Genomic DNA, 27,074 nt, shown 5'->3' on the forward strand with positions numbered 1-27,074 from the left:
CACCCCAAATTTTAATGTACTTAAAATGAATTTGCTGCACTTCAATTGCATCACCCAACGTGGGCAACCTTAAATGATAGCATCTTGTGAAACTATGAATTAATATTACTTATACTGTAACTTTTTCATTTTGTCACCACATAAACAAATTTAGATTTTATTAGGTTTGCATGCAATGGATTAAAAAACACTGGCACATTATGAGGTGAAATGTCTTATCACCTAATTGTTTGAAACTTCTTCACTTTTCCATGGATTGCAGTGTTCCTCGATCCGTCTGTTTACTAATGTTCTCTCAAAATCCTCACAGAACACCTGGATATATGCTGATATCTTTCTTCACGGTTACAGATGTTTAGATCAGAATGAGGCGTAGATTCCTGCCACAGACATGACTTTAAATACTGGCCAATAAGTCTGAAAAAGTACTGTACAGAAATGGGATCTGTTCATGAAGGTGTCCTGAACAATATTTGACGTGAATAGAAACTTTATAAGTAAATTGGATTAAATGGTTAATATAAAAAAAATCACAAATTCCACCTTTCTTAGAAAAAAAACACAAGACATGCTATTCAGACAGGAAAGAGTGAACAATGTCGACTTTTAGCTTTATTTTATTTTGTAAACAAAGTAATACTGATCTATCAAGTCCATATCGAACAGATTTGTGAAAAAAAACTGTTACATTTCTAGTTTTATTTAGAGTGAATCTCTGACATGATCAGTACAAGTTTATAAAGTCATGTATCAAAGTAAATGTTTGATTGCTGCTTGTAAACAAAAAAAAAAACTGATAGATTTGAAGTAAAACCAGGACTTACAAGGACTTTTAAAGCAAACGTTCCCAAACCATATATATGTATATATAAAATAGGTAACAGTTTGAAACGTTCTAAAACTGAGTACAGCAGTAGTTAAATGAAGCAAATGAAACATCAGGGATAACATCTTAGAAGGGACAATTTCACAACATACAAGCTGGTCAGGTATGAGGTGAAGCTGTACAGGTTTGTGCAGTCCACCTTCATAGAGCAGTTCTGTACTAGAGGTTTCAGTGTTTCTCAGCTCCACAATCACAATTTGGTGCCTATATATAAAGAAAAAAAAAGCAGAATACAGTTTATCTGAATACAATTATTAGGAATTTACTTGCTAGATATGTCTTATCTAAACACAAAACATAAAAACATTTTAATACTAAAGTGTATTGAATTTTGCATAACTCACCAGTTTGTCGCTAGCGTTGCTGATTGGGTCTACTGTAAGGCGCACGCTGACGCATCACCCTCATGTTGCGGTATTTAGACACGATGCTGTAGCTTTTTCTGAACACTGGTCTCTGATTTGGAAAAGGACGCGGAACTAAAGTCTCCTTTTAAAAAAATTCAATTATTAGTTGAGGAGTTTTATGGCCTTTCTCAATATTTACACAGAAAGTCAAAGATCTGCAAACAGTCAAGAGTTCCACATACCATCAGAGGTCTTCTGATATTTTCCGACATGTCTGGGCCCGTATTCCTTGAACCACCAGGAATTCTGGGCCGCTGTAATAGCAGAAGGTGAGCATATACATTTACAGAATTCCTTACAAGGCTAAATTCAACAATTACTGTTGAGGTATTCACCACCTCACTAACAGGTGATGTATTGCTTGTGCTTTTTATCAACAAAATTTACAAATGTACTGATTTTAATTTGTGTTGAGGAAAGGCTTAAACTTTGATGATTAGTTTATTAAATTAACTTTAAGATGTTTTTCTCATCACTATCTTTTTCAGGTCACCTGATCATATGTTGCCATGAAAGCACAACCTTAACACTCTATTGGTTGAGAAGGAGGAATCCTTTGGCTTTCACAATGTAAGAAAATTCATTTCTTAAAATTTATAATAAATTAAAAAATTATGTGCTCTGCATCTTTGGATCCCGTCTGATTTTTTTTTCTTTGTTTGCTGCCCTGGGTAATTTTAAGCCCAAAAGGGCTTAAAAAAAAAAACCCTCACCCAGTCAAGCTAAAATATGTAAAATGACTTTATTCGCTTACTTGTATTGGTCCTGGTCTCCTGAAAGACAACCTTTGAGGTCTGTCATGCAACTCATGATCGGGTCTGGAAAAATAAATGGTCGGATGTTAAAATGCATCATTAGTATTACAATAAAATAATAGTTATGGTCGCATGATTTGTGAGCATATCAACACAAAGTAGAGCACATCTGAGAAGAGGGAAAAAACACATGGCTTCATATTTTTTTTAACAAATGGATGTATGTGGTGAACATGTATTTAGAGCTCCTCTTAGTGCAATTACAGCTGCAAGTTCTTCAGGTCTGCCTTTACCAGCTTTCTAAATCTAGAGTGAACTTTCTGTCTATCCTTCTTAGTAAAATAGCTTAAGTTTGAACAGATACTTTTCAAACATGCAGCAGTTTTCCCACATAGGCTAAAGAGTTTAATCTTGACCACAACACCTTCTTCCATGTTCGTCTTGTCTCCAATACAGTCACAGCAAACAAAAAGTGTTATTGTTTTCTTGGGGTGATGGTATTCTTGTTGTGCTTCTTTTGTAAAGGTCAAAATAACACAAAAACAATTCAGGTGGGCGAGTCAACAAATTTTCCCCATCTAAACTCTGGATCCCTGTATAGTCCTAGTTGCTTCTTTGACTAAAGTTCACATTTTCCAGAGGATCAGAGTAAGTGAAAAGTCCAGTTTGCAGCTGGGCCACATTCTGCCCAACTTTAGCCATGACCTGCTGTGTTCCTTGGTCTTCATTATACTCATTGTTCTCTCATTATCTTTAACAAATAGCTGGATTTATACTGAGATGAAATTACAAACAGTTAGATGATTTATTAATTAGATTAGTAAAATTTTATTGTTAAACTTATTACACTGTTGAAATTTTAATAAAAAGGCAAACAATTTGTGCTACTTTGTGTTGGTCTGTCACTTCACATCCAAATTTCAGACAATTAAATTTATGTGAACTGTGATATTTATGGTACCTAAATACTCTTTTATCTATGTATCCATGTTTTCTGTCTTCAGGTGATCTGGAATCGGTTGAGAGGCGTCTATGCGATGTGCTTTCCCCATCTGAACTGCGGTCTAGAGTTTAAAGAAAAAGTGTTTACACATCAAAATTTCAAGCGTAAAAATGAAAGTCAAGCAAATCATGTTAAGCCTGTTGATTGAAATTTGTGTTTTATGGTACTCCGGACCACAGATGGAAACCACATACCTGTTCTCGACTTTGGGCTCTGACCTTTCAGAGGCGAGCCGTCTTTGGACGAGCTTGGTCCCGGAGGCCAGTGGGACAAAACAACAAGATCACGTTTCTCTATAGGAGAAGATCTGGGGAGGGACCAACAGTAGTCGACTTTTAGCTTTTACAATTGATACAAGCAACAACATTATTGGCCTTTAAAAAAAAAAGAAAAAAATCAAGTGGAAAAAATATATACTACCCTGACCAGATTTTAGAGGTAAAACACAATTAATTTGAAAAGCATATAACTGTTTGAAGGCAGATATAATTATAGACCAGGGGTATCCAACTCGAGTCCTTGAGGTCCAGCAACTTTTAGATGTGTCTTTGCTTTAACACACCTGATTCCTACAATCAGGTAATCAGCAGGACTCTAGAGAACTTGACTGCACGCTGAAGAGGCGTTTCAGCCATTTGACTCAAGTCTGTTGACATGTCTACAAGCTGCAGTACCCCAGCTCCAGACCACAATTGAATACCCCCATCATAGAGCCACACATTATTTAGGTACTTACAAAAACCCAGGAATGTCCATGCTTCTTTACTCCTATTTTTGTAACCTGAACCAATCTGAGTTGTCTCCATTTATTCATCAATTGTTAGAGTAGTCAAATCCAGGCGGGAGGTTAAGATACTGGACTGCATCATATCAAGTCTTCTTCCTTTTTAGAATCACAGCATGGGTGTTTGGACACACTTCAGATGAATTTATCAGTCAATCCTTGACGTTTCTCTGTTTTCTCCAGTAATGATTATTATTCCAGGGGCTCTTAAAATATGTTTCTTGTCTAAATGAATTTGTCTTGAAGACTTCTGCAATTTGAGAGAGATGGGGAAGCTGGATTATTTCTTCTTCCGAGTAAGAATCTTAAGGCGGTTCACTGAGGACTTTGCAAGACAAATGAGCCTTTCAAAAAATGTATTCCTCTTCAGAATAAGTTGTTCGTTCATACTCTCTTTTGAGTTCTTCCTCCTCTTCTTCTGGAAAGCTCATTTTTGTTGAATAGTCATGTACTGAATAAGAGTGTCTTGGGCTTTAGTGCTGCAGGAAATAGAGGGGTGGTTATATCTTGGTTGGATTAGACAGCATGTAAATTGATTGACTTCCATCTCGTTTGATGATATGTTCTGTTTGAATAGATTTAGGTCACATAAGATGTGGAGTACAGAATAACGGAGAAAGCCGATCAATATGAAATCACTGAAAAAAAATACAACATGGTGGTGTGGTTAAATGGTCCCCATGTGTGCATCTCCATGTCTCAAATTAAAATAAGACTTGCAAGTTTTCTTTTGGGTTTTCTCATATTTGTCCTGTCGATTATCCACAGTCCATTGAAGTTTTGACACGCTAGTTCTCCTTTGAGTATTTTTTGTGGTCATCTCTGGGTAGTTGAAATAATGCATCTCGAAACATGAGTTGAGCAGAAAAATCTAGCTCCAAAATGGTTAATATTTGAAGAACTTCTGAAAATGTGGAGCAAGAGCAAATCCTGGTAAAATTCTTGTGACTCGGAAGAAGCAGAGCCCTCCATCTCAAGCATAACGTATTAAGTCCAAATGGTAGGTTTTGATTCCTCTTCACTGTATGAATTCTGAATGGTACTGATGGCTAAACATCAAACTTTCACACATCAGCTGATGTAAAGCTTTATAAACAGGAGCTGGTTTAGAGATCCTTCTTGGGTGATTCTTCCCATTACTTGTATTTCCACTTCTTTAAATAGACATTTGGTTTCTTCAAGATGACAATATATCATTCCAGAAGTCGACAATTTTTTAAATAGGTTTTGCTTTGCCATGTTAATTATTTTACAGTTAAGCATAACCATTTGTTGCATATTCCATGCACAATTGGTTCATGATTAAGAGTGGATTTTTTTTCTTCTTGGGAATCTCTTATACTGGCATGCATATTATGGGATTTTTCCAAACAATTCTTGTAATCTTTTAAATGGCTTGCTGTCTCTTGGCAATGGGCACATTTCAACTTATAGTATTAATTGCAGATTGATCCTTACTCTTGGGAATTTGTTTTTCGAGCATGCCAGTTTCTTGCAAGATTAGAAGCCATGAATAGTTGTTGGCTGAGCACAGCAAGCAATGTTGATGCATCTCTTATTCAAACCTTCATTTATGGCTGATTGACTTCCAGTAACTTAAAGCTGTTGAAGATAGTTTGGGTCATGGTTACATCATCTTGAGTCCTCTCCTTACCAAGCACAAATGGAGTTATGAAAGTTTGGGTTCTTTAATGAGACTGAAGAATTTTCCACAGCATGCAGAGAGGCTTTTTCAGGCTTTAGGCTCAGAGAGGATTTCCAATTTCTCCTCTTCATACGGTTACTTTACATTTGTTAGGACTGACAAGCCAGCTTTAACAATGTGGTTTTGTAATTGGAGAATAAACCTTCTCTTCATCCAACGTCAAAGGTAGGTATTTTGAGATGTATGTAGCACGCAGTTTAGGGTGTCATTTCAGAATAATGGTGGCTTTGCCTCCTGAAATGGTGGCTTTGGCTGTTGCAAATATAGCTCATGACATCTCCACTTTCCACTGCTGGCACCCTTTTCACACATTCTTTCTTGACCTCTTAATCATCATCATCAAGCCCCTGCGAACAGTGCTACAAGGAGAATACCATACCTGTGTTTGCTCAACGACCGGCGTGATTCCACCTGTTCTTTTCCTGTGTCAGAGTCTCCTGAAGATTTGCTGGCTTTGTCATCCTCTTCTGGTGGAGACTGTTGTGGTGTCAACCTTCTCGGTTCCTCGTTTTTTAAGGGATCAGTCTTCATCTGGAAACGTCTCTTCCTGATGGCAAGAACAGAGCTGACATGGCCCCGTGCAGCAATATCGCCCAAACGAGGCCTTGGTCTTATAGTTGGAGGAATTCTAAGCCTCATGAGAGACGCTGCTCTGAACCCCCGGCCCCTGGTTAGGTAACTTCTACCCCTAAAGGCGAATGGTGGGCCACCGAATGGCCTGGGAATACTCATCAGCTGGGGTCTCTCTCTCCTAGGGTACTTCGGGTTGCCACAATACGGTTCAGGGCCTGAAGAGGGCATGCTGATGTTTGATATTCTCCTCTTGCGGGGTCCTGAAACATTTCTCTCAGGAAGGTTCCTGTAGAGTGATGATGGTGGTGGAGGGCCGCTTTTCCATGGGGGGGCTCTGTAGGCGGGCGGGTGAGGGGCATCTTGTGCCCTCTCTCGACTGTGAGATCTGCTGCCTTGCCTCTCCACAGGACCGCGTTGCCTCCTGGAATCTTGTTGAGTTGACCACCTGCACATCCATCAAACAATAGAAAAATCATTATAATGACAGATCCATTGCCATTTTAAGTGGGACGTGGAAGGTTTAACTTTTATCTTTAAAGGCAGGCCTCTCTGAAGCCATGACAGAATGAAACAGGTAGGGGGAGGTACACTTTCAGAGACCAATTACAGAAGTAATGCTCCTCTTAATCCCATTTACATCAGACCCAATTTAATCCCATGTAAATAATATAATCGGGAGCAGGGCAGAGCTCATCATTACACCTTCTGCGCTTGGACAAGTGGCCAACCTCAAGCCTCCTCCTGACATAATTTTACCCAGCTTGGGGCGGTGCTTCGTGCTTGTACCTCTCTGTACATGAGCCTCTCCCTGGCACCTCTCTGGGGCTCCTCTGTGGCCCAGAGGGCCGATGCTCTCCATTGTGCAGATGAGAGAACGATCCAGGTTCATTCCAGCGCTTCATGCCATGACCCGACTGTTCATAGGCTCTTTCTCTTGGATGAGGATCTCGAGGAGAAAAAATTGACTGTCTTCTGTATCCCCTAAAAGATCCTCGGTAGGGAGGCGCAGATCCTGGTCTCCTGTCAGCTGGGTGGCTACGAAAATGTCTTGGGGAAGGTGACCTATGACCTGAAGGGTGGCCGTGAAAAGGTGGACCCCTTTGACTCTGGTGTATGTGTGGAGGGTTATGAGGGGATGAGCGATGTTGAGGGGTACGGTTCAGCCGCAATGGAGACTGCCTGCGATGGCTATGATGTTGGTCCATTTTATGAGAGTGGGATTGGAAGGAATCCTGACTGTGAGACCTCCAGTGACTAAATCGTGGCTCCCGTTGAGGTCCCATTTCAGGAACCCTTCTGCCCACTGGTGCTGGTCTGCCTCGTCCTCTGCCTCTGGATTCTCGCCAGCTAGGAGGGGACTTGTTAGGATATCCCTGGTCATCTCGTCGACTCTTTGAGTTTGGGTTGTAACTTCCTTCATTGTGTCGATGAGAATCTTCATAGGGTCTGACAGAGAACAAGAAATAAAAAGGTGGTTTGCAGCAAATACTTTAAATCCTTTCAATTTAAGAATATTAATCAATAACTAATAACAAAATACCAAAAAGGAAAACTAACAAAACATCATCATTTGAAAGAGGTTACCTGGGCTTCAAGCGTGGTGGTCCATAATGTGTTCGCACCATCTTTGGAAGAGAGTGTATAACCTATGGACTAATGGTGAACAAAAAAATTAAAAAACTTATACTACTGGTCTACTGCAGACCTTTACTGAATGAGGTTCTCCTATCACAAAGAATTTCTTAGATTTTAGTTTGAATTATTAGTCAATGACAGTAATCGTAACATTTCCTTTAAAAAGAAGTACCAGTCAGTTTGTTTTATTGGCAGTTTTTTACAAATGAGTAGTCTGCCAAAGATTAAATATTCAGAAAAAAATCAATCAATAGTACAGATTGAATACCATTACTGCTGGGTATCTGCAAGTTCCAGTGAATTTAATTTAACACTTTTGATATTGATGTCTCCATATTAATTGGCATATAAAGACATTTATTTTATTTTTTAATGTTAATGCTTATATTAACATTTAAAAATAAACCCAAAAATAACAGTTAATGTTGTAATTTACTTAACTGATAGAAGATAGATAATGTTAGCTTACATAACAATAATGTTCATTGAAAATTGAGATAATTTCATTTTTGTCTCCTTCTGCTGGTAATCAGAGGGGTTGTGTCTTTAATTACAGTTAAACCCAAGCCCTAAAGAGAAATACAGACAATTTTAACTCAGCTGCCAGACTCCAATAAATTGAAGCTGAACAATGGTTCTCACTGCCTTGGCTGCAAGCAGATTAGAATATTCACCCTAAATCGTAGATAAACAATCAGATAATGGATTTAATAAGTTTTATGGCTAACCATTGTTAAAAACCACTGAAAACATTTTTGACCATTAACATGGAACTAATCCTAGCTAGGCAAATCATTAATTTTCAAAACTATTGTAACCTTTGTTCAAAGTTCCTGCCACATCTCTTATCAGTTGTACTACTACTACACCCAGTCTGATTTGTCTCAAGGACTAAACTGGCAATTCTGCTACTGAATGCACCTCACCCTCAAAAACATTGAATCTGCTTTAAGAAGTGGCAAGTTCTAGAACCTTTTTTTGATAACATAAACATACCAGAGACATAATTTGTTTTTGTTTTTTAATTACTCTTGTTAATTACTCTGGGCCTCATATTATCGGTCCAAGGGACAAAAGCATTTTAGGAAACATTCCAACTCCCAGTTATTTCACATGTCCAACGCGAGGAATTACATTCTCAGTCAGCTGTACAGTCACTCAAATCTGTACTGCAACGTCCTATGCATCAGTCACATCCGCCGTCATAAGTAGCGATGAGTCCTCGTTGTATGTGCATTTCAAATGTCACAGACTGTAATTAATTTAGGGTAAATTTATCATCACCAAGGTAAAATACTACAAAGAAACCAATGTGCTCAATATGGTGGCGGCTTATTATGTTTCAGCTCCCATTATGGTGACGGGGGTAGGGCACTCTTCGTTTCCATTTTTAGCTTTTGACTCTGGACAGCTGTTAAAATATATCCCATGAGTCGGTGACGGAATTTACGCTGGTAAAGACGAAAAATCAAACCCAGCTTGCTTCCGTCTAATATAAAGCGGAAATGTTACGTTTTCCTCATCAATAACTGTTATACATCGAGCTGATAGGAAGCTAAGAACGTCTAGCCGTTAATTTAGCTAATCGAAGCTAGCTATTATAACCCTCGACGAAACGGTATTCACAACTTTCATGTGTGTTATTTAAATATTTTCACACCATGTTAGACATAAAAACAGAAACGTCCTTTTGTTTCTCTGATAATTGACTAATTTATTGCGAGTATAAGGTGAGGAACTTACCAACTGCCAACCGATACCTAAGATGAAAAGCTACGTGCGACACTGATAGCCTTTAGCTCGCCTCATACCAAGGTATTTCGACAAAAATACCTCACAGCGCCACCTGACGTCTGGGAGGAAAAACTGCGTGTTAATGTGACTGCCGCAAAATCGATTGAAATACTTTTCTTTTGTATTATTCTCTCTAAAAGACAAATACCAAATGTGAATAAGAAACTCACTAGGTTTTAGTAAAAAAAAAATAGAAGATAGACTATTCGTATGCACTATATTACAGCAACAAATTTGTGTATATTTTATTGAGATTCCACATAAACTAATAATGCAATGCACTTTTATGGAGTAGAATGGAAATGACAAATAATAGAATAGAAGACCAATAAAATCATTAAAATCAAGAGTAAAATTATGATAAAGAGGGGTTTAACTTTAAAACAACATCCTAATCTCTAACTCAAAAAGCACTGCTTTATTTGTAATTAACTTTAAAATTATCCACAATTCTTTTTCTGTCTCCCACTTGACTATGATGCATTACTTTCTGTTTGTAACATTACTAAAGGTAAGTTCAAGGGCTACTTCAAAAATGCAACAAATCTTAACATCCATAGACCAAATGTTTTGTTTACTTTCTTTACTTACGTAATTTTCTGCATTTTTGCAGTTATTTTTATGGAATTATTCTGCTCCCCTTGTGTGTTTCAAACACAGAAACACTCTTAGACATGTTGGGCTGCTCTCTTTTAATACTTTTTTATCTCTGCAATTTCCGCATATTTCTTCGGTCATAACCAACAAATTATTCATACAGGAAGAAAATTGTTGTCAGCAAATAACCACTCTAATATCCAAAATAGTCCATAATTAATGGCTGATAACAGAAACTCAGTTTTACTGAACTAAGGTAAGAACTAAGGTTGTAAAGAGCAAAAACTGAGTTATTTTGCTCTTTTATTTAAATAACTTAATATTTGCTGTATAGTCCAATATGATTCAATGATTCAATTTCTGTAACATAATCAGAAAGATGAGTGAATTATATCTGCACTGTGAAATTTCTTAGAGCTCACAGATCTTGCTGGATGCAATCAGTTTCACTTGTCAATAATTTTGTTCTTTGAGCATTTGTTTTTCTAAAGATAAACTTAGATAATCAGTACAATGTGATTGCATTTTGCATTTAAACTACCAGCTTGAGGAAAACTCACATTAACACACACAGAAACTCACAATTCTTATTGTTACTCTTTGTTTTTTATTTAGATTCCTACAGGATTACATAGTGATGATCATGCTAACCATGCACAAACAAGGTCTACAGTGTTTGCATAATGTAAGCTGACCGTGATACAATTGAGTTATGGTATATGAGCAGACCTGAATATAGTATTTTTCTACATCCATGTTTTAGTTAGTAGTCAGAATGCACATGTTTATAAGAAGATAATTTAATGTGCAAAACAGCACAAATGCAATGGTTATGCTACATATGTTTTCACCTGGGTAATATCACCTTCTATTTTTGTGTTCAAGAAGTTTAAATAGCTCAAGAGCCTAAAGTATATTTCCAAGAATGCTGCACACACTTGCTGAAATAAAACAAAGAATAATAACATGAACCAGTCACTTCTTGTTAAGGCATGTTTTTCTAAAACTTAATTTCCCAACAAGGAATATAATACCATGTTGGGTAACATGGTATTATATTTCACAACTTATTGTGAAATATAATATTATTTCACAACTTGCTCAAACAGGTTTTTGCTGAAGCAGAATCTTTATTGTTCTTGCACTAGACAGTGTCAATCCAAAGCCAGTCTTTTGATTCTGCATGACAGATTTACCAAAACTATGTCCAACAAAGCAAGTTGCTGCTACACATTGCCTTTAAAGAAACATGAAATTGTCTCAGCTGTCAGGATTTTTCTCTGCTATTTTTTAATTCATAAATAAAGGATGACTGGCTTGCTTCTTATACCATCATAAATTCATCCCTTTCACTGAAAAAAAATATGAATGTGCTATTGGTTGAAAAGTTGTGCAACATCTTTTTTGACAGCCATCATTTTTGCTCTATGACATGCACTTAGGGGAATTATTTCAATAAGTCAACAGTTCCATGACAAGGTTTTATAGGGTGAAGAAGAAAATGGTTCTACCAGTTAGGGAGGAGTCTTGCTTTCATACTTTCATTCATTAATGCATCCATGGATAACACAACTTGACAGAGCACATTTCTCCACCAAGTTAGTGAATATAATCTAAACATTCAGGAAGATGGTAGAGTTTGAAATGCAACAAGAATATCAATTCTTAATAGTTCAATATTGTGTCAGGTCTATGAGAAATCTATGCAATTTATAACAAACTAATGCAAGAAAGGAAACCTATGTTTTCTAGTTTCTATTCTATCTAGAACCCTGATATTTAATTATTATTTTTTTGGTTGTTTTCTACAAGCACTTTTGAGTCAGCCTCATTTTTTAAAATCAAAAACAAATCATTCACAGATAAATTCACAAGCTCTATTATTAGCTTACAGTGGGCATTTTTTAGTCAGTCTCTATGGCTCGATTCCCGTCGCTACAATCACACAGGTTGTAAAGTCATAGAAGAAAGTTGATACAAGCAGAAAAGGAAGAGTTAACCAAACAACTAAACGCTTAGCTTGTTTGAGGATGGGGGTGCTACCCCTATGAGCTTTGAATCTGTCATGGGACTAACAACCCCTCGTATCAGGTTCTTATTGCAGTCTCCTATGGTGCTCTCAGAAGGGAGCTTTGTGTGTGTGGCACTCCCTGTCAGGTCCATCAAGTCCTTCAGAGCCTGATTGTGGCTCATGAAACCGTGTTCCATTTCATTATCTGGCGAATACTCAGGGATGGATATTAGTTCCTCCTTCGAAGCTGGGCTGAAACACATTGTGAGAAAGAAATAGAATTTAAATGAACTTTAAATGCTTAATTTTCCTGAGGCAGCCTACATGTTGTCTCATGTCTCAATGGCACACCCTAATGATACCGTAAATACAATCAAGAGGATAAAGCTACTAAATAGTAGCAGTGCACCAATTGCAGTTGTCTGGCTGCAATTTGACCAATACTGTTTTTTTTGTCTGAATTGTTGCTAAAAACATTAGTGATTAAACAACATCTAAGACATCAAAAGGATGCAACATTCTTGAGCCATTTTGCCAAGAAGATTGGGCAAAAATTTCAATCGCTAGATGTGCAAAGCTTGTTTGAGTTGGTCCATTGTATAAAATCAAAGCAAACGCATTAAAGTTTTTGGTTCTAACACAAAGAGTGCAGGGAAAGTTAATAAATTATTAATATTTCTGTGAGGCACAGTATGTAAGGACTCACCTAACATCCATCGATTGCACATCATCGCAGGATTCAGTTCTTTTCACATCTAATGTCTCCAGCTTGATGACTGGTGGTGATAAATGGACCAATGGTACCATTGTCAAAGAGGATCTACCAACCCCATCGTCAGGACCCTTTTTAGTCTTTTCCTCAGCTGAGATTGATACATTACTTTGCTGTTTGCTTCCTTCAGAGGTCGGATGGCTGCATTTTAAGGCACTTCCTTCACCCTTCACTGCTCCATTCATCACACTCCCCTGTCTTCCCATTGCTTTAGTGTCTTCTCTCAGTTCAGTCGACTCTTTCTGAACTTGTGTGGTGATTTTGACAATGGATCTGTGCTGTGTGTTCAGATTCAACTCCATCTCTCTGCCCTGCTGTTTCAATGTGCTGGCGCTGGCCTCTTTGATGATTTGGCTTCCACAATTCTCTTTACTGGTTTGTTTTTTCTCAGGTTTCTTTTCAGGAACACTGTGTGCCTGTGTGACTGGGTGAGTGTTATTTTGAACTTGTTTACTCTTCTCACTGTCCATCTGTGTTGCTGTTGCTGCTTCTTTCTTGAGGGTAACTCTTTCCTTTGTTTCAACCTGCAGCATTATCTCCTCTTTCACCTGAAACTCAACCTTTTTGCTTGCCTGCTTGATGACATGAGCTTTGGTAATTACATCCCCTGTGAAAAATATAAAGACATTACAGTGGATTTAAAATGTTCTTCCAATATTTCTGGGTATTTTTTTGGTATTGGTTAAAAATGCAGAGCTTATAAAGGTGACCAAAGTCATGGAGAGAGAGCAGGGATCAAAAATAGCCTTTCTTTCATTATGAAACTCAACAATAAAATTGTGTTAAGTTGCACATTGCAGGTCAGTTCCCTACACCATGCTGCCAAAATGTTCCAAGGGTATTTAGAAGAGAGGCCTGGCTTTACTGTCAGCTCCCATAGTACAGCTACGCAGTGAGGGATGTCCAATCAGCATCAAGAGGAAAAAAATCCTTCACTGCTGCTTCTTCACCTCCACATTTCGCATCCACAATTATTAGGCATGTAGCTTTTCACACATGAATAGCAGGTAAGAAAACCATCTATTAAAATTGGTAAAATCATAGGCATGCAGTTTTTATTTTTGGCATTGGCTTAATTGACCTGTGGTGGATCTCAGAAGTTTTCGGACCCAATTTAAAATGTCACTTTTTTCACCTTGTAATATGACATGTCATTATCTGAGAGATTTGGAGAACTTTCAAAAAGCAGAATGAATAAATATTGCTAAGACAAGAGATGGAACACTAATTGACTTCTAGCAAATACCTCTGCACACTTTAACTTTTTCTATAAACAAATATATAACAAAAAGGTTTTTTAATAAACAGATTAATAAATCAGTTTTTTTCTGGATTCATGTGTGAAGTATTTGAATGTACAGTTTTGAACAGCAGTGGTTTTTGAGGCGTTGGCTGCTTCTGGACGTAAAACCGATTACAAAGAGATCAAGAAGCAGACACTGAAAAATTAACTAAATATATCATAGTTTTATGACATCTATTTCATATTATCTAACAAGTGAACAATATTTTGCAATGTTGCGTAGTAATTATGTAAACTAGTTTGCCTAATAACTGTGCATAATCAATCTGTCTTGCTGAATGCAATTTGCAGTCCCCATGCAAAGTCTGATCTTCACCAGTAGAGTTTTGTTTTGTTTGTTTGTTTGATTGTTGCACTCTTTTTTGCACATTCTGAAGAACCAAAGCCAAAGCATCAGAAGTCGCTGCCGTCTGCCAGGCTTAGACAATCCAGCTCAGAGAAATTAAGATTGCTGTTGCACATGCTTAAGATTTGCTGATAGGAAAAATGAAATCAGAAACCAAACATGCCCTGTTTGCATTTTTACAGCAGCAAGGCATACAGCCAAGGGGCAAAATAAGCATGGACAGCAAGCAAACTTAAATAGGTTTTCAGGCTGACTGGACGTATACTAACCTGGAGGTGAGACCGGCAATGTCTGCACCTGCTCCTCTTTCTGATTCAATGCACAACAGAGGTAATGAGGACACAAAACCAAAGAGTCATTAATAATAAAATTTAATAATAATAATAATAGCAAAAACAGAAAGTCAAGCAGTCACTAAAAGAAAGTTAGGAGGGGGCAGGGGAGCTTGGCTGCACAATCTGCAGGCGATAAAGGCCTCTCACACTACCTTCATGTCAGCTTCACTCTTCCTGGTTCTCTTCATAATCTCCTCAATTCTCTGCAAAACATTTTAAATGGAGATTTACTTTCTGACTATTGAATTAGAATAGTCACATTGGCAACTGTAGCCTTGGATTGTTTTTGCTAATTTCTGAAGATAATTCTGTTTAACTAAACCTTTTTCCTGAGTAGCCGCTCTTCCTCTTCCTGTTGTGTCTGCTGTTCTCTGCCTTGCCGCTGACGCTCTGCATCTTCTTTAGCCTGCACCTTTGCTTTTTCTTTCTATTTGTCATAGAAAACAAGTGGAGTTGTTGCAAAAAATAAAAAAATAAACATCTACAAAGAGAAATATCTATAAAAAGCGAAGATAGTGTTTTCCAAAACTAATCATATCCTATATACTCTGTAATGTTTTTCCTGCACTCTACAAGTCTACCAAGAAGACAACCTTTGCTGAAAAAAAACTCATAAATCCTCTGGTTAGATGACACCAAAATAGAAATGTCTTTAGGAAACTCAACCTTATTCTACTAACACTATTCACATGAGGAAACAGGGTGGTGGCAGCATAATGCTTTGGGGATGTTCTTTTCCTACCAAACCCAGGGATGCTGGTGAAAATTAATGAAAAAATGGGTTTGGCTAAAAACAAGAACAATGACCTGAGACATACAACCATATCAACAATTCAATGGTTTAGATCAAAGCACATCAATGAATTAGAATGACCTAGTCAAAGTCATTATAATCTAACCTAAATCTATTTGAAGACTAAGTTTCAAATTTATTTTCACTCCAGTTACAGCAAGCGTTACGGCTTTAACTCAGTTTAACAAAATAGTTATTTTGTTAAAACTCACAAGTTAATGGAAACTTCAATGCCACTCAGAGTGGCATTGAAGTTGTTGTGCATCACAAAATATAAAACGTATTTAATGAGTATGAATATCTTTGCAAGCCACTGTTCAACCGTCAAATAAAGCTTTATATCTGCCTCGTTGTTGTGACTGACCTCTGCCTCAATCTGGACCTGCTGTTGCTCTTCCTTTCTTTTGTCTTCCTCCAGCTTGAGCCTGTGGTGGTCCATCACATTGTTCCGTCTCATCTCCCCTTGTTGTGCCTTCGCTTGTTGCCCCTGTTGCTGCTGAGCAAGCTGCTTCTTCTGTTCCTCTTCCCTCAATCTGATCGAAATTATCAGTATCAAGAGCAAGGATTAAAACTCTAGATTGCACTTTTTACAAGTTCAATCTACAAAGACTTGATGTCCAAACCAGCTGTCAGAACTCCAAATTTTTACAAGGGACTCACCTTTCCTCTTGCTCTTTTTCCTGTTTCTTCTCCTCCAGTTCTTTCTGAGCTCGAGCCTGGCGCCTGCGCTCTGCCAGCAGCCTTGTAGCCTCCTCTGCATTCGTTGTGCCAGCTCCCATTTTTCCTGTGGATGGGTTTCCAACAGCTTCTGAAAAACATGGGAAAGATGTCATTAAAATCCTTACATGAAATCTGCTTTGAGATCAATTATAATGCATTTGCAGGTAAATCTAACTTTACCTTTGTCTTCATTCTGTCCATTGACATGCAATCTTCTCTCTGAAGGATCTGCTTTTGGTGTCATTTGGTTCCTTCTGTCAGGCGAATGATTCTTCTCATGCATATCTCTGTTCAAATTCCTAACAAATTGGCCTTGTGAAGATGAGTTTAGGTTTTTGATTTCTGCATTGGTTCTTGCTGCTGACTCCGCTTTGGGTTGTTCCCCCATTTTTTCCAGCTTCTTATCCTCTCCTTTCCTGCCATCATTCTGGTTAGGGTGACATCTGGTTGGAGAACGCAGATACTGAGGAGAACTGCTGGGAGACTGGGTACGGGTCTTTGACGCTAATCTGCTAAAAGAGAGACCGACGATACAGAACTGCATATTTGACCATCCAACCTTAAATTTCTGCAACAAATAATCTTACCTGGAGGCAGAGGGGGAAGTCAGCTGCCTAGTGACACTTGCTGGGGATTCAGATCTTCTCACAGGGGATCCACAAACCGGGGAAGCAGTTCTTCTGTCTCGGCGCAGACGCTCTTTCTGAAAACAGAGTTTGAATAAGGCTTAAAACCAGTGTTTATCCAGCTGCTGCTCATTTTGTGTAAGTATGTTTAACATAACATGAAGATCTGACCTTTGGGGTACTGGGAGTGGACTGGGAACCTCCCTGAAGTCCTGCTCTGTTGGGAGCTGCAGCATTGAGTGCGTTGCAGAAAGGTGACCTGTGAGGGCTGCACGGTGCTGCACAACAGCACACGCATTTGAATCACTTTCTACAACTGAATATCATATAGACAGAAAAGATTTGCCCGGACAGTGTAAAGTGAACTCAGCTACAGAATACATAACTTGTATGAACTCATATTTAGAGTCTGATTTGTTGATGACAAAATAGTGTTATAAAACCAAAGGAAACCAGATGGTTACATACAATATATAAAAAGATACATAGGCTTTAATTTCTCATTTTCTGTGCCACTATCCACAAGTGTTTGAGTTTTTTTTTTAATTCTTTAAATAAACTCTTATACAAGTCTGACAATTAGTAAATCTACAATAAACTTGTTAATGCTGTTTGACCTTAACTTGAATAATTTAATGTGAGACGATGAGACTAAACTGTGTCAATGATATTCAAATAAATTCATCTTTTTGCTGTAGCATAATCCCAATGAGAAATTCAGTAAAGCTGAATTTTTTGCCAAAAAAACTCATATGAAAAAATTTATGAGTTTAGTGTTCAGCTATAACATTTCAAATAAATGCATTATTAGTAAATGTTATAGTCAATAGTAAGTGTGACTGACATTGGTTATTTTGCTGAGTATAGCTACTTCAAAACAGTAGACTCCCTTCAGTTTACCCACCACTGAATATGTGCACTAAAAAGATTAAAGGTTTTGCGAAATGATGCTGCTACCGTAAAAGACAAATTTATTTTAAGCTTTTTTTTTCATTATCTTTCCCATGGGCGATTTGTGAAGACAGTGCTGCAGAAATAATTTAAGATAGGGGTTGGAATCACAATATGCGATGATGTGCGATACATGTTCATGATTCATACTTGAAATAAAATATCCTCCATCACAGGAGCCATGATATCCAAGAATCAGGAGGCGAAAATGAGATTTAATTTCTGTGAATCAATTATTGCATCACAGAAAGGACAATAATGTTTTTCCTTCTCAGAGTTTTGTCAAGGTTAGGTTTTGTGTAAGGGTTTAACATGAATACTTGCAGTTAGTAAATTTCCCTTCTTTTTCCTTAATAAAATATAATGTAAAAACTGAACTGCCACACTTTAAACAGTATCAGAAAATTTAAAAAAAGACAGATTTGCTGTAAAAAGCACAATCACAAAAAACAAGCCCTAAATATAGGCTTCATTTAAAGACACCAGAAATAGTCTTTGTAATTCCCCGACATAAGAGCAACCTCTGAGGAGTACAGAAGTCATCTCATTGGGCTAACAATATCTGTGTCTATTTTTATTCTATGTCATGTGTGATTTATCTCTGCTGTGAAAAGCCAAAGTCAGCGCCACATGGCTGCTGTCACTTTTTAATCCCAATCCCAGGTTAAAAATGTAAAAGAAAAACTAGACAAACATCCCAAACTCTTCAGACCACTGAGATCTCCAAGACATCCTGATCCAATTCTCTTTAGGATGTTCCTAGTAACTGAAGGGATCACTAAGCTGGGAATATTAATCCAGAGGCTGGCTTTTAAGCAGTCTGCGCAGAGTTTTAGTCACTGAAAGCATATGTTTACTAGAGCAAATAATCTGGCCATGGGAGATGGAATAATGGAGGACAGCATGTTCCCGTCAACAATTATAAAGTTACTGATGCTGATCCATTTTCCGATTGTTATTATTCCTGCAAGGTGGTGCTGTTTCAAATGTACATCAATACAAATCTGAACAAAAATTAGCTCATCCACCAAAGGATCAATAGGATTGCATTTGGATAAATTCAGCTCACATCAAGGCCAGAAAATCAGAGTGAATGTTAATCAGTGAAGGATTCTGGTATAACATCTGTCCCTATTTGAACCATGGAGACATGTGTCCAAGTTTTTGCAGCTCCTCATTTCCTCTAAACCGGTGATGGAGGCTTCCACTAAGGAGACCAAACAGAGAATAATGAAACCAGGCTGAGCATAGACATTATCACACATGTACAGTGTCTCGCAAAAATGTTTATACCCTTTCCAAATTTTGTCACGTAACAAGCAACATTAGGATTTTATTTATGCAAAGTAGAGCAAAATTGTGAAATTGAAGAAATAGAATAAATCTGAAAAACATTCTGTTCAGATCTTGATGTGGACTTTGACTGAGCCATTGTGATGCATAAATGTTAGGTGACTATTAGTTACTCTGTCAATAGATTCTCCTACTTGTGGAAGTCTGACTGATGTCCACTAACAAACAGTTTACTGAGGCCTTCATCATAGAGCTGTACTGATAGTGAGATTAAACAACATATTTTATTTTAGTGTCACAGAAAGGGGGAATTTAAAGAAAGCATAGCTTTGCAACAATTTTGACACAAAAAATGTGAAACATATTTTTAGAAACTAAGTTGTGAAAGAAAGTTCAAAGGGTATAAAAACTTTTGCTAAGCACTGCATCATATTATATCACAGACCAAGACAAAAAGAAGAAAAAATCCTCCTGCAACACAGGAAGAGTTGGCATTTTTGAACTCCTGTTTCAATCTAGAAACAAAAATGGTCACACAGACACTGTAACTGTTGGATGAACATGGGGGAGACGCATTTGGGAGGTGATGGGTGGGGGCTTAACTTTACCAGATCCGCTGACAGCAGGATGGGGGGAGGCAATGCCATGGGAAAAGGCGGAGGCAGCAGAGAAAGGGAGTGGGACATTCTCACAGTCACCTATAGGCAGCGGGCGGAGCAGAGCAGAGCAAACAGAGCATTATGAACAGTTTCTTTGATAAAGAGCTCATCCAGCTGTGATGAATGAGTGAGAATTAACATACCAGCAGGGATGTGACGATGCAGAGTGAACTGGAATATTGTGTGAGTTTGAACATGTTTTGTAGTGATGAATTCAGTGACACCAGAAATGTGAGTGATGATAAAAAAAATATTGATAGCTTTTGTTAGCATTTACCAGCACTGGATTTAGTCACAAAGGTTCAGAACGTGATTTCTACAGATGGAGAAGAGACACCCATGCCGACATGTAATTCTATAATGCCTCTCTGGGAAAAGAGATACAGCGGGTAAAATAAATATTGAAACCATCAACGTTTTTCTCAGTTTGGAAAATGTTTCAAAATGTTTCCTTGACATCTGGTAAAACTCAAGTACATCATACATGTAATGGTAGTCGAAGCAAATAACGCCATTGTTAGCTTCATAAATGGTAAGCAAAAGGTGACAGAAGCTAAGAAATCAGCTGAAATCTGTCAGTATTAAGAAAACATTCAGTATCATTTACCTTACTGATTCAATTCACTTCAAATTCAAAAATATCTTATTAAACCCAAATGGAAAGTAAAAGTTGTAGCACATATTACTTAAGGTCCCTCAACAATGACCTTTAAAGAATATTTTTTATTAACAAAGCACTGAAGTATCTAAATGCAAAGAAATCTTCATATGGAATTTTAAATGCAGCAAATTATACTAACAGCAATGCTGCAGGTGTATTTCTAAGCTTCTAAATTCTCCAGTGAGTACCATTGGAGTGACAATCTGAAAAGAAGATCATTTGTCCATAAATAAAACACTGCCAGGAACCGCTTTAAGATTTCTGACAGAGAAGTCAAAGAAATAAGCAAAAAAGTGGTCCAAGACTTGTCCACATTGTCGAAGATTCAAGTATGGAAAGTCACTGCCCTGCTGAAGAAAACCATGTTGAAGCTTGTTTAAAGTTTGATGCTGTAGATTTGGACAAGCCAGTTAAAGTACTAGGAGAATTTAATCTCCTCTCGAGACCAAAGGTGAACTCTTTGGATGTACTTCGAAAATTTTGCCTAGGAAATTCTTTGTGGATTAATTTGCTCTGATTTCATAATATGTGTGGATCACTTGAGTCATTATTGACACGTGGTAAATTTCCTGTTAATGCCCCTATTAGAAATATTTAAACTGGAAAAGAAAACATTGACATGTTCCACACTTATTTTGTCTGCTGGATGCATTCATGCAAACTTCAATAAGCAGGCCACAAGCAATGGTCACAGCTCTCATTAAAACATGCGCAATGTTGCGTGTGTATGCTAAAAAAAGGCTTGGGCTGATTTATTTATGTTTGTTGTTGTTGCAAAATCTTACAATAAAAACTTTAGAAAAATCCAACCTTTACTTTTTCTACATTGAGAGGAGAAGAGAAGGAACCCTTGATGCTGTTTGTGCTTTGTAAAAAAAACTTAAAAAAGAAACCCTTTTGTTTTATAAACCAGCACTCAATCTTGTCCTTCTTTTTAAATTATTTTAAAAGAATTTTGTTAAATTCTTTTACAAAATACTAATTGCAGGATCCTGTAGCCTTCTCCTGAAGATTGATATATTTATATATTTTAATCGCACTTGCTTTTGACTTTCCTATTTTAATTAGAGGCAATTTGTAGACAAAAGATTCCCAGACACTCTAATCAACTTTAAAATATGTCTCAATTATAATCAGTTTAAATATATGTAGTTGAACTAATAAGTGGGGAATTAATTGATTTTCAGAAAACAAACTGTTCTTAACATGAGATGTTTCATTTCTGGTTAAATATAAGCAAAGGTTGAATTTTTTCCAATTAGTCACAGTGAGATTTTGCTTCTCTATTAGGCTTTAAGGCTTAACACACATGTTTAGTAGGAGTCCGTAAGTGTGCAAGGCAACAAAGATCCTTGAGTCTTACAGAACAAATGACATTTGTATCTGAACCTCCCTACCTGCTCCAGGAGGATAACCCCTTCCCCAGCGTTTGGTTCTCTGCTCCAGCTGAAGGCTTCTCTCCAGAGAACGTTTCATGAGGGCCTCAAGCCGTTCCTGCGTGTAACATGGATAAACTTACTTTGTTTAAATTCCCTCACCTCGTCTTGGACTTTGGCATTCCAAAAAATATCAGCAGCTATTTTCCAAATGCATGAAGTCAAAAGCGATCAATCTTAACATGCTTTTTAAGTCTGGTACTACACAATGTCAAGGTCTGAAAACAAAACTTTTAAACTCGTCTGACCCTCTCCTCCTCGAGCTGCTGCCTTCTCTTCTCCTCCACTGCAGCTCTCCGGAGCTCCTCTTTCTGCCTCTGCTCCTCCAGCCGTTTCCAGCGTTCCTCCACGGTGCGCTCGTACTGCAGTTGAGCCCTGCGCTCCTTCTCCCTGATCAGCTGCTCTCTGGCCGCTGCAAGAAGCAAGAATTTAAAACCATAGTTTATGGTTTTAAATTATGTTATGTAGTTAAAACATTAACATCCAGTCATACAGTGAATGTGGAAGATTGTACACATTCTTGTTAAAATGCCAAGATATTTGTAATGTTAAACATGAGACCCGACAATAAATCAGTGATAAGCGTGTTGCATCTAACTCAGTTTATATTGCATGTAACTTTTATGTTAGAAGTTTATTGTAGTTTGCACCTATGAGCTTGATTTCGCCTGTCTCTTTGCTCTAGATGAAATCACTGAGATAAAAATCCTTGTCACCACGGGGCAACCACTGGAGAAGCAGGATTATCTCCTAGTCAAAGACCTACTTTTGTAGACCGTTCCGTGATCCTCTCAGACTTTCTAGGATGACACAGCTCATCATATCAGAAACCTAGTGAACTCTAAATGAATATTCTACCGACAAGAAAAGCCCTCATACAACCCAGTACGGTCCACAGATATTATATCACAATTAAACTTTACAAAGAAAGCTTTGAGCAAAAAAATACAAACAAGACATCAGCCTACCCAGACTCCTCTCCCTCTCCTCTCGTCTCTCTTTGGCTAAACGCATCCTGTCGTCAGTCTTCATGTAGCCCTCCTGACCTAAAAGATTAGTAATGATGTCAGAAAAAGTCGGCAAGACTGCAGTAGGGATTGCATCGTCAGGGAGGAACACTCACTTTGTTTCCCTCCATGATTATTGCTTGTTAGATGGGAGGGGGATGCATGTCCGTTCATGTGTGGCCTCTTCTCTGCGTTCGATGGAGCTGGAATCAAAACAATCACCTGGGGGTTAAAACGCATTCTCGGATTGTCCTGAAAAGGACTTCAGCACTGAGCTGCAGCACTGCTTTTCTGCCAGCAGGGGTGGACTTGCCTTCAATTGAAGGAAGCTTATGTGTGTCAAATGCATTATGTTGCAAAATGCCTTATGTCAAGGATGAACCGCAACACCCTGGCCATAGAGAAGTGCTCATCACTTTGTGTATGCTGACTGTCCTTTCTTGTTAGTGTTGCTGAGTTGTAACGAGCTCCTGACAACAATGAAACCTGACGTCAAGTTATCAAAATAAAACCTACAGATAAAGTTTGTGGGAACCTACTAGAAATTGGATAGAAGTCTAAATCAATGTACTTTAAGGGATTTTTATCCAGATGACATCATGTGGAAATAAAATGGGATTTATGTGACTGAAGCACGAGAGACAGAGAGAGGATTACTCACTTGTTTTTCCAGTCCGACCAGGAGAGCTGTGGCCGTTTGTCGGCGATTTCTTGTCAGGAAGGAGAGTAATAGATGGTGGTGCCATCTTTTCCCCTAATGCACAATGTGATGAGAGTTCACAAGGGTGATTTTCTTGCATTAACAATAAAATGCATGGACAAAATGCTCTGGAGCTGTAATAGCAAGCTGTATGTGGACAGGGCTGTCGGGACTGACAGATTAAGGAAATGCTCCCTTTCAACTCATAACATGTACTGAAATAAGACTATAACTTGACCTGGGTCAGTGTGAAAACTTAAGATTTTAAAGATATAAAAAATGTCAAATTTACCCTTTGGATGATTTAAATTCCCTTTGATGAGTTAAAGACCTTTTGACTTTAAATCACAGTTCCTTATGTGATACATAAGAAAGTGCTAAACTGATCAGAGTTTTCTCAAGCATACAGAACACTGCCCCTCCCCTACCTAGTGCTGTGCATTGCTAGACGGTTTATTAAAATCTACATATAAACAAATGCAGAAGCAATTAAATGTTTTTATATTTTGCATTTTTTGTAAATACTGTGAAACTGTGTTTTATTTAATCTGCATTATCATATTGTAAAAAATCTCACATCAATCAATTACAAACATATACAAGAAATAAAACCATTCACAGTTTCAGTCAAAGATTTCTCAGTAAAGCTAATAAAAATGTAATAAGTTTTTATATGGCAGGCTGAATTTTGTCATAGCCTTCCTGACAAAAGCAGTGTAAACTGCCATATAAAACATTTAATTCCACAAATTCACTGAATCAATATGTGCATCACAACCTAAACTGTCAACAAAATGTCACTTCACTCCATCAAGTGAATTACTTGGTTTACATCAGAGGTCAAACCTGGCATGTAACACTGATGAGGTCTGAGCTTGAATGTGTTTTACCCAGTGCTGCTCGGGTCTAATTTCAAAGCTTTTGACTGGCTGGATTAAACACACTGGTTACAACATTTGTACAAAAACACATTTTATTGATGCTTCTGAGGGCATAATAGACCCATTAGGTAATGAATCAGGTGGTTTCAGAGAAGCCTTTACGTTTTTGAAGCACTGGCGCCCCCAAGAGGGGGAGGAGGAAGGTCAATGGCCACCCTGTCCGTATTTAAATTGAAATATTTTCATTTATTTAAACATATAAATATCTACATTTTTAGTCTTTAGAGCATGTGACCTTTTAATGACAAAATATTAAGATTCCAAAATATACTACTTGACACCCGGTTATGATATATGATGCTGATGGAAAGAAAGAAAGAAAGAAAGAAAGAAAGAAAGAAAGAAAGAAAGAAAGAAAGAAAGAAAAAGAAAGAAAGAAAGAAAGAAAGAAGAAAGAAAGAAAGAAAGAAAGAAAGAGAGAAGAAAGAAGAAAGAAAGAAAGAAAAAAGAAAGAAAGAAAGAAAGAAGGAAAGGAAGAATGAAATGCTTTCTATAAACTGTATTAATACTAGTTCAATTTACACTGAACTGTTGTAAATACCAGATTTCTAACTGCTGCATTAATTTTACCATCATGATAGTGAAGTAATTCAGCCCTTTGAAATTGTTGGTGCCTACATTTTTTTCTTACATAAATCAATCACATTAGAATTAAAGTTAAAACAAAAAGGGTTTTATTTTTATTATTTTGGTGTAAACTAAACTATGGCTGTAAATCTCAGTCCTTGGTTTTCAGTTGACTTTTTTCTGTTAGAAGCAGTGAGCACAGAAAAGGGCCAATCTGCTCTCATTACAGCTAATTTGATCTGGCCTGCAGGGAAATGTGCCCTCTTTCAGGGTGAGGAGTGGCGAAACTCACTTAAAGTAAAATATTAATCTTAATCGCGTTTAATATTGTCTCATGCTTCAATCATCACATAATTAACGACGAGAATCCGATAATCCATGTGCATGCCATGTTTATAGGAAGTTGTCTTTTCTTCTTTTGTATTTCAACGCTTTCATTGATGTGAATCGCATTGTCTAAAATGATCCGCTGAATTCACGTATCAAGTGGGGAAACAAAGAAACACACATTTGACACGTTTCTTCGGCGTGTTGCAAATTAATTTTAGGAAGATGTATTATAAAAAAACACCAAGATCTGCACAATAAAACGGGTAAGTGCAGACATCACATAAAGCGGTGATGAGTTGCGTCATCCATGAGTCTGCTTTTAATCCCGGCGTAAATACAACAGCGCTGTTTCAAACCTTGTCCAAAACAAACCCTGCATGAAGCTTACCTGTCACTGCAATGGATGACGCGTTCGTTTTCGCCATGGATTTCAGCTGCGATCTGAGCCAGAAAACAAAGAAATGTATGAATTAGCTGTTGTTCCACCAAATCCGTCCGCAGTGATGCTGATGCAGGTACCCGTTTTCCTCCAAAATAACAGCAGCGGCGGCAGGAGCAGCACCAAAAATAAATAAATAAATACAGCTGGAGCCACCACGACGGACAAAGACAACTGAGGCGTGCAGCTCTGGGGACTGAAGGTCGTTAGAAAAGGCTAAGAGGATGTGGATGAGGGGATCGATGCTGCTGGATGATGGAGCGCATGCGATCGGGTTTTGGAGCACCCACCCGTGCGTCACAGCGTGAGCGAGCACTGTGACCACGTTGCGCATAGCACGCAGCTATAACTCGCTGTCATATCCACATCATTAAACTATCATTGTTCCATTCAGTAATCAATTTCACAAATTAAATTATATACCTTGACGCATGGTAATGTTTCTGAGCCTTCTGTTAATTATTTTTTGTAGTTTTTCCGCTTGCTAATAAATTTACTTATTACATCTGATTAATAAACATTTTGAATATTGAAATGTGGACTCAGCATGTTTTATACACTAAATAACTTAAAAAACAGGTTTTAATTGGTTTTGTGATTGTAATACTGACAGCCACATTGATGAATGTATATATAGATATATATATATATATATATAATATATATATATATATTAATATATATATATATATATATATATATATATATATATATATATATATATATATATATATATATATATATATATATATATATAAATATATATATATATATATATATATATATATATATATATATATATATATATATATATATATATATATATATATATATATATATATATATATATATAGTTTTTTTAAGATACAAAATTAGTTGTGAGGATTTAGTATGTATAGTGGGTAAGTGTGTATGTATATAATTTAGTAATGTTAAGATTTGAAGATATATAGGAAAAATATATTTCTGAATTACATCTCCGTCCAGTTGGTGGCGGTAATACACAGTTTGCCAGAAAACGCTTTAGAAGAAGAAGAAGGAGGCC

At 37.4% G+C, this 27,074-nt stretch overlaps 2 protein-coding genes across 5 annotated transcripts; both read right to left on the bottom strand.

Moving 5' to 3' along the window:
* Positions 1–585: 585 nt before the first annotated feature.
* Positions 586–9,569, bottom strand: si:ch211-114c12.2 (uncharacterized protein LOC336578 homolog). The gene is made up of 10 exons (XM_055043691.1): positions 9,492–9,569; positions 7,698–7,766; positions 6,900–7,559; positions 5,920–6,558; positions 3,246–3,358; positions 3,010–3,112; positions 2,048–2,111; positions 1,476–1,547; positions 1,231–1,375; positions 586–1,090 (listed from the first exon to the last, which is right to left on the bottom strand). The coding sequence occupies exons 2-9, from the start codon at positions 7,736–7,738 to the stop codon at positions 1,241–1,243; spliced, it is 1,827 nt and encodes a 608-aa protein (XP_054899666.1). The 5' UTR covers positions 7,739–7,766; positions 9,492–9,569; the 3' UTR covers positions 586–1,090; positions 1,231–1,240.
* Positions 9,570–10,739: 1,170 nt separating this feature from the next.
* Positions 10,740–26,320, bottom strand: map7d2a (MAP7 domain containing 2a). 4 transcript variants are annotated; one of them, XM_055043726.1, is made up of 18 exons: positions 26,110–26,320; positions 25,979–26,031; positions 23,714–23,806; positions 23,169–23,255; positions 23,014–23,091; positions 22,294–22,457; positions 22,007–22,103; positions 19,898–19,987; positions 17,217–17,323; positions 17,007–17,122; positions 16,600–16,931; positions 16,360–16,507; positions 16,064–16,232; positions 15,229–15,333; positions 15,059–15,109; positions 14,841–14,880; positions 12,857–13,529; positions 10,740–12,402 (listed from the first exon to the last, which is right to left on the bottom strand). In XM_055043726.1, exons 2-18 carry the CDS (start codon positions 26,013–26,015, stop codon positions 12,147–12,149), a joined length of 2,643 nt encoding a protein of 880 aa, XP_054899701.1. In that variant the 5' UTR covers positions 26,016–26,031; positions 26,110–26,320; the 3' UTR covers positions 10,740–12,146. The 4 variants fall into 4 exon arrangements, with proteins under 4 accessions (XP_054899701.1, XP_054899702.1, XP_054899703.1 ...); XM_055043727.1 differs by having other exon boundaries at positions 16,600–16,928; positions 25,979–26,320; XM_055043728.1 differs by having other exon boundaries at positions 16,360–16,504; positions 25,979–26,320.
* Positions 26,321–27,074: the final 754 nt, after the last annotated feature.

This window comes from Poeciliopsis prolifica, unplaced genomic scaffold (assembly GCF_027474105.1).
Source record: "Poeciliopsis prolifica strain line A6 unplaced genomic scaffold, Auburn_PproV2 SCAFFOLD019, whole genome shotgun sequence".
Lineage (NCBI taxonomy): Eukaryota > Metazoa > Chordata > Actinopteri > Cyprinodontiformes > Poeciliidae > Poeciliopsis > Poeciliopsis prolifica.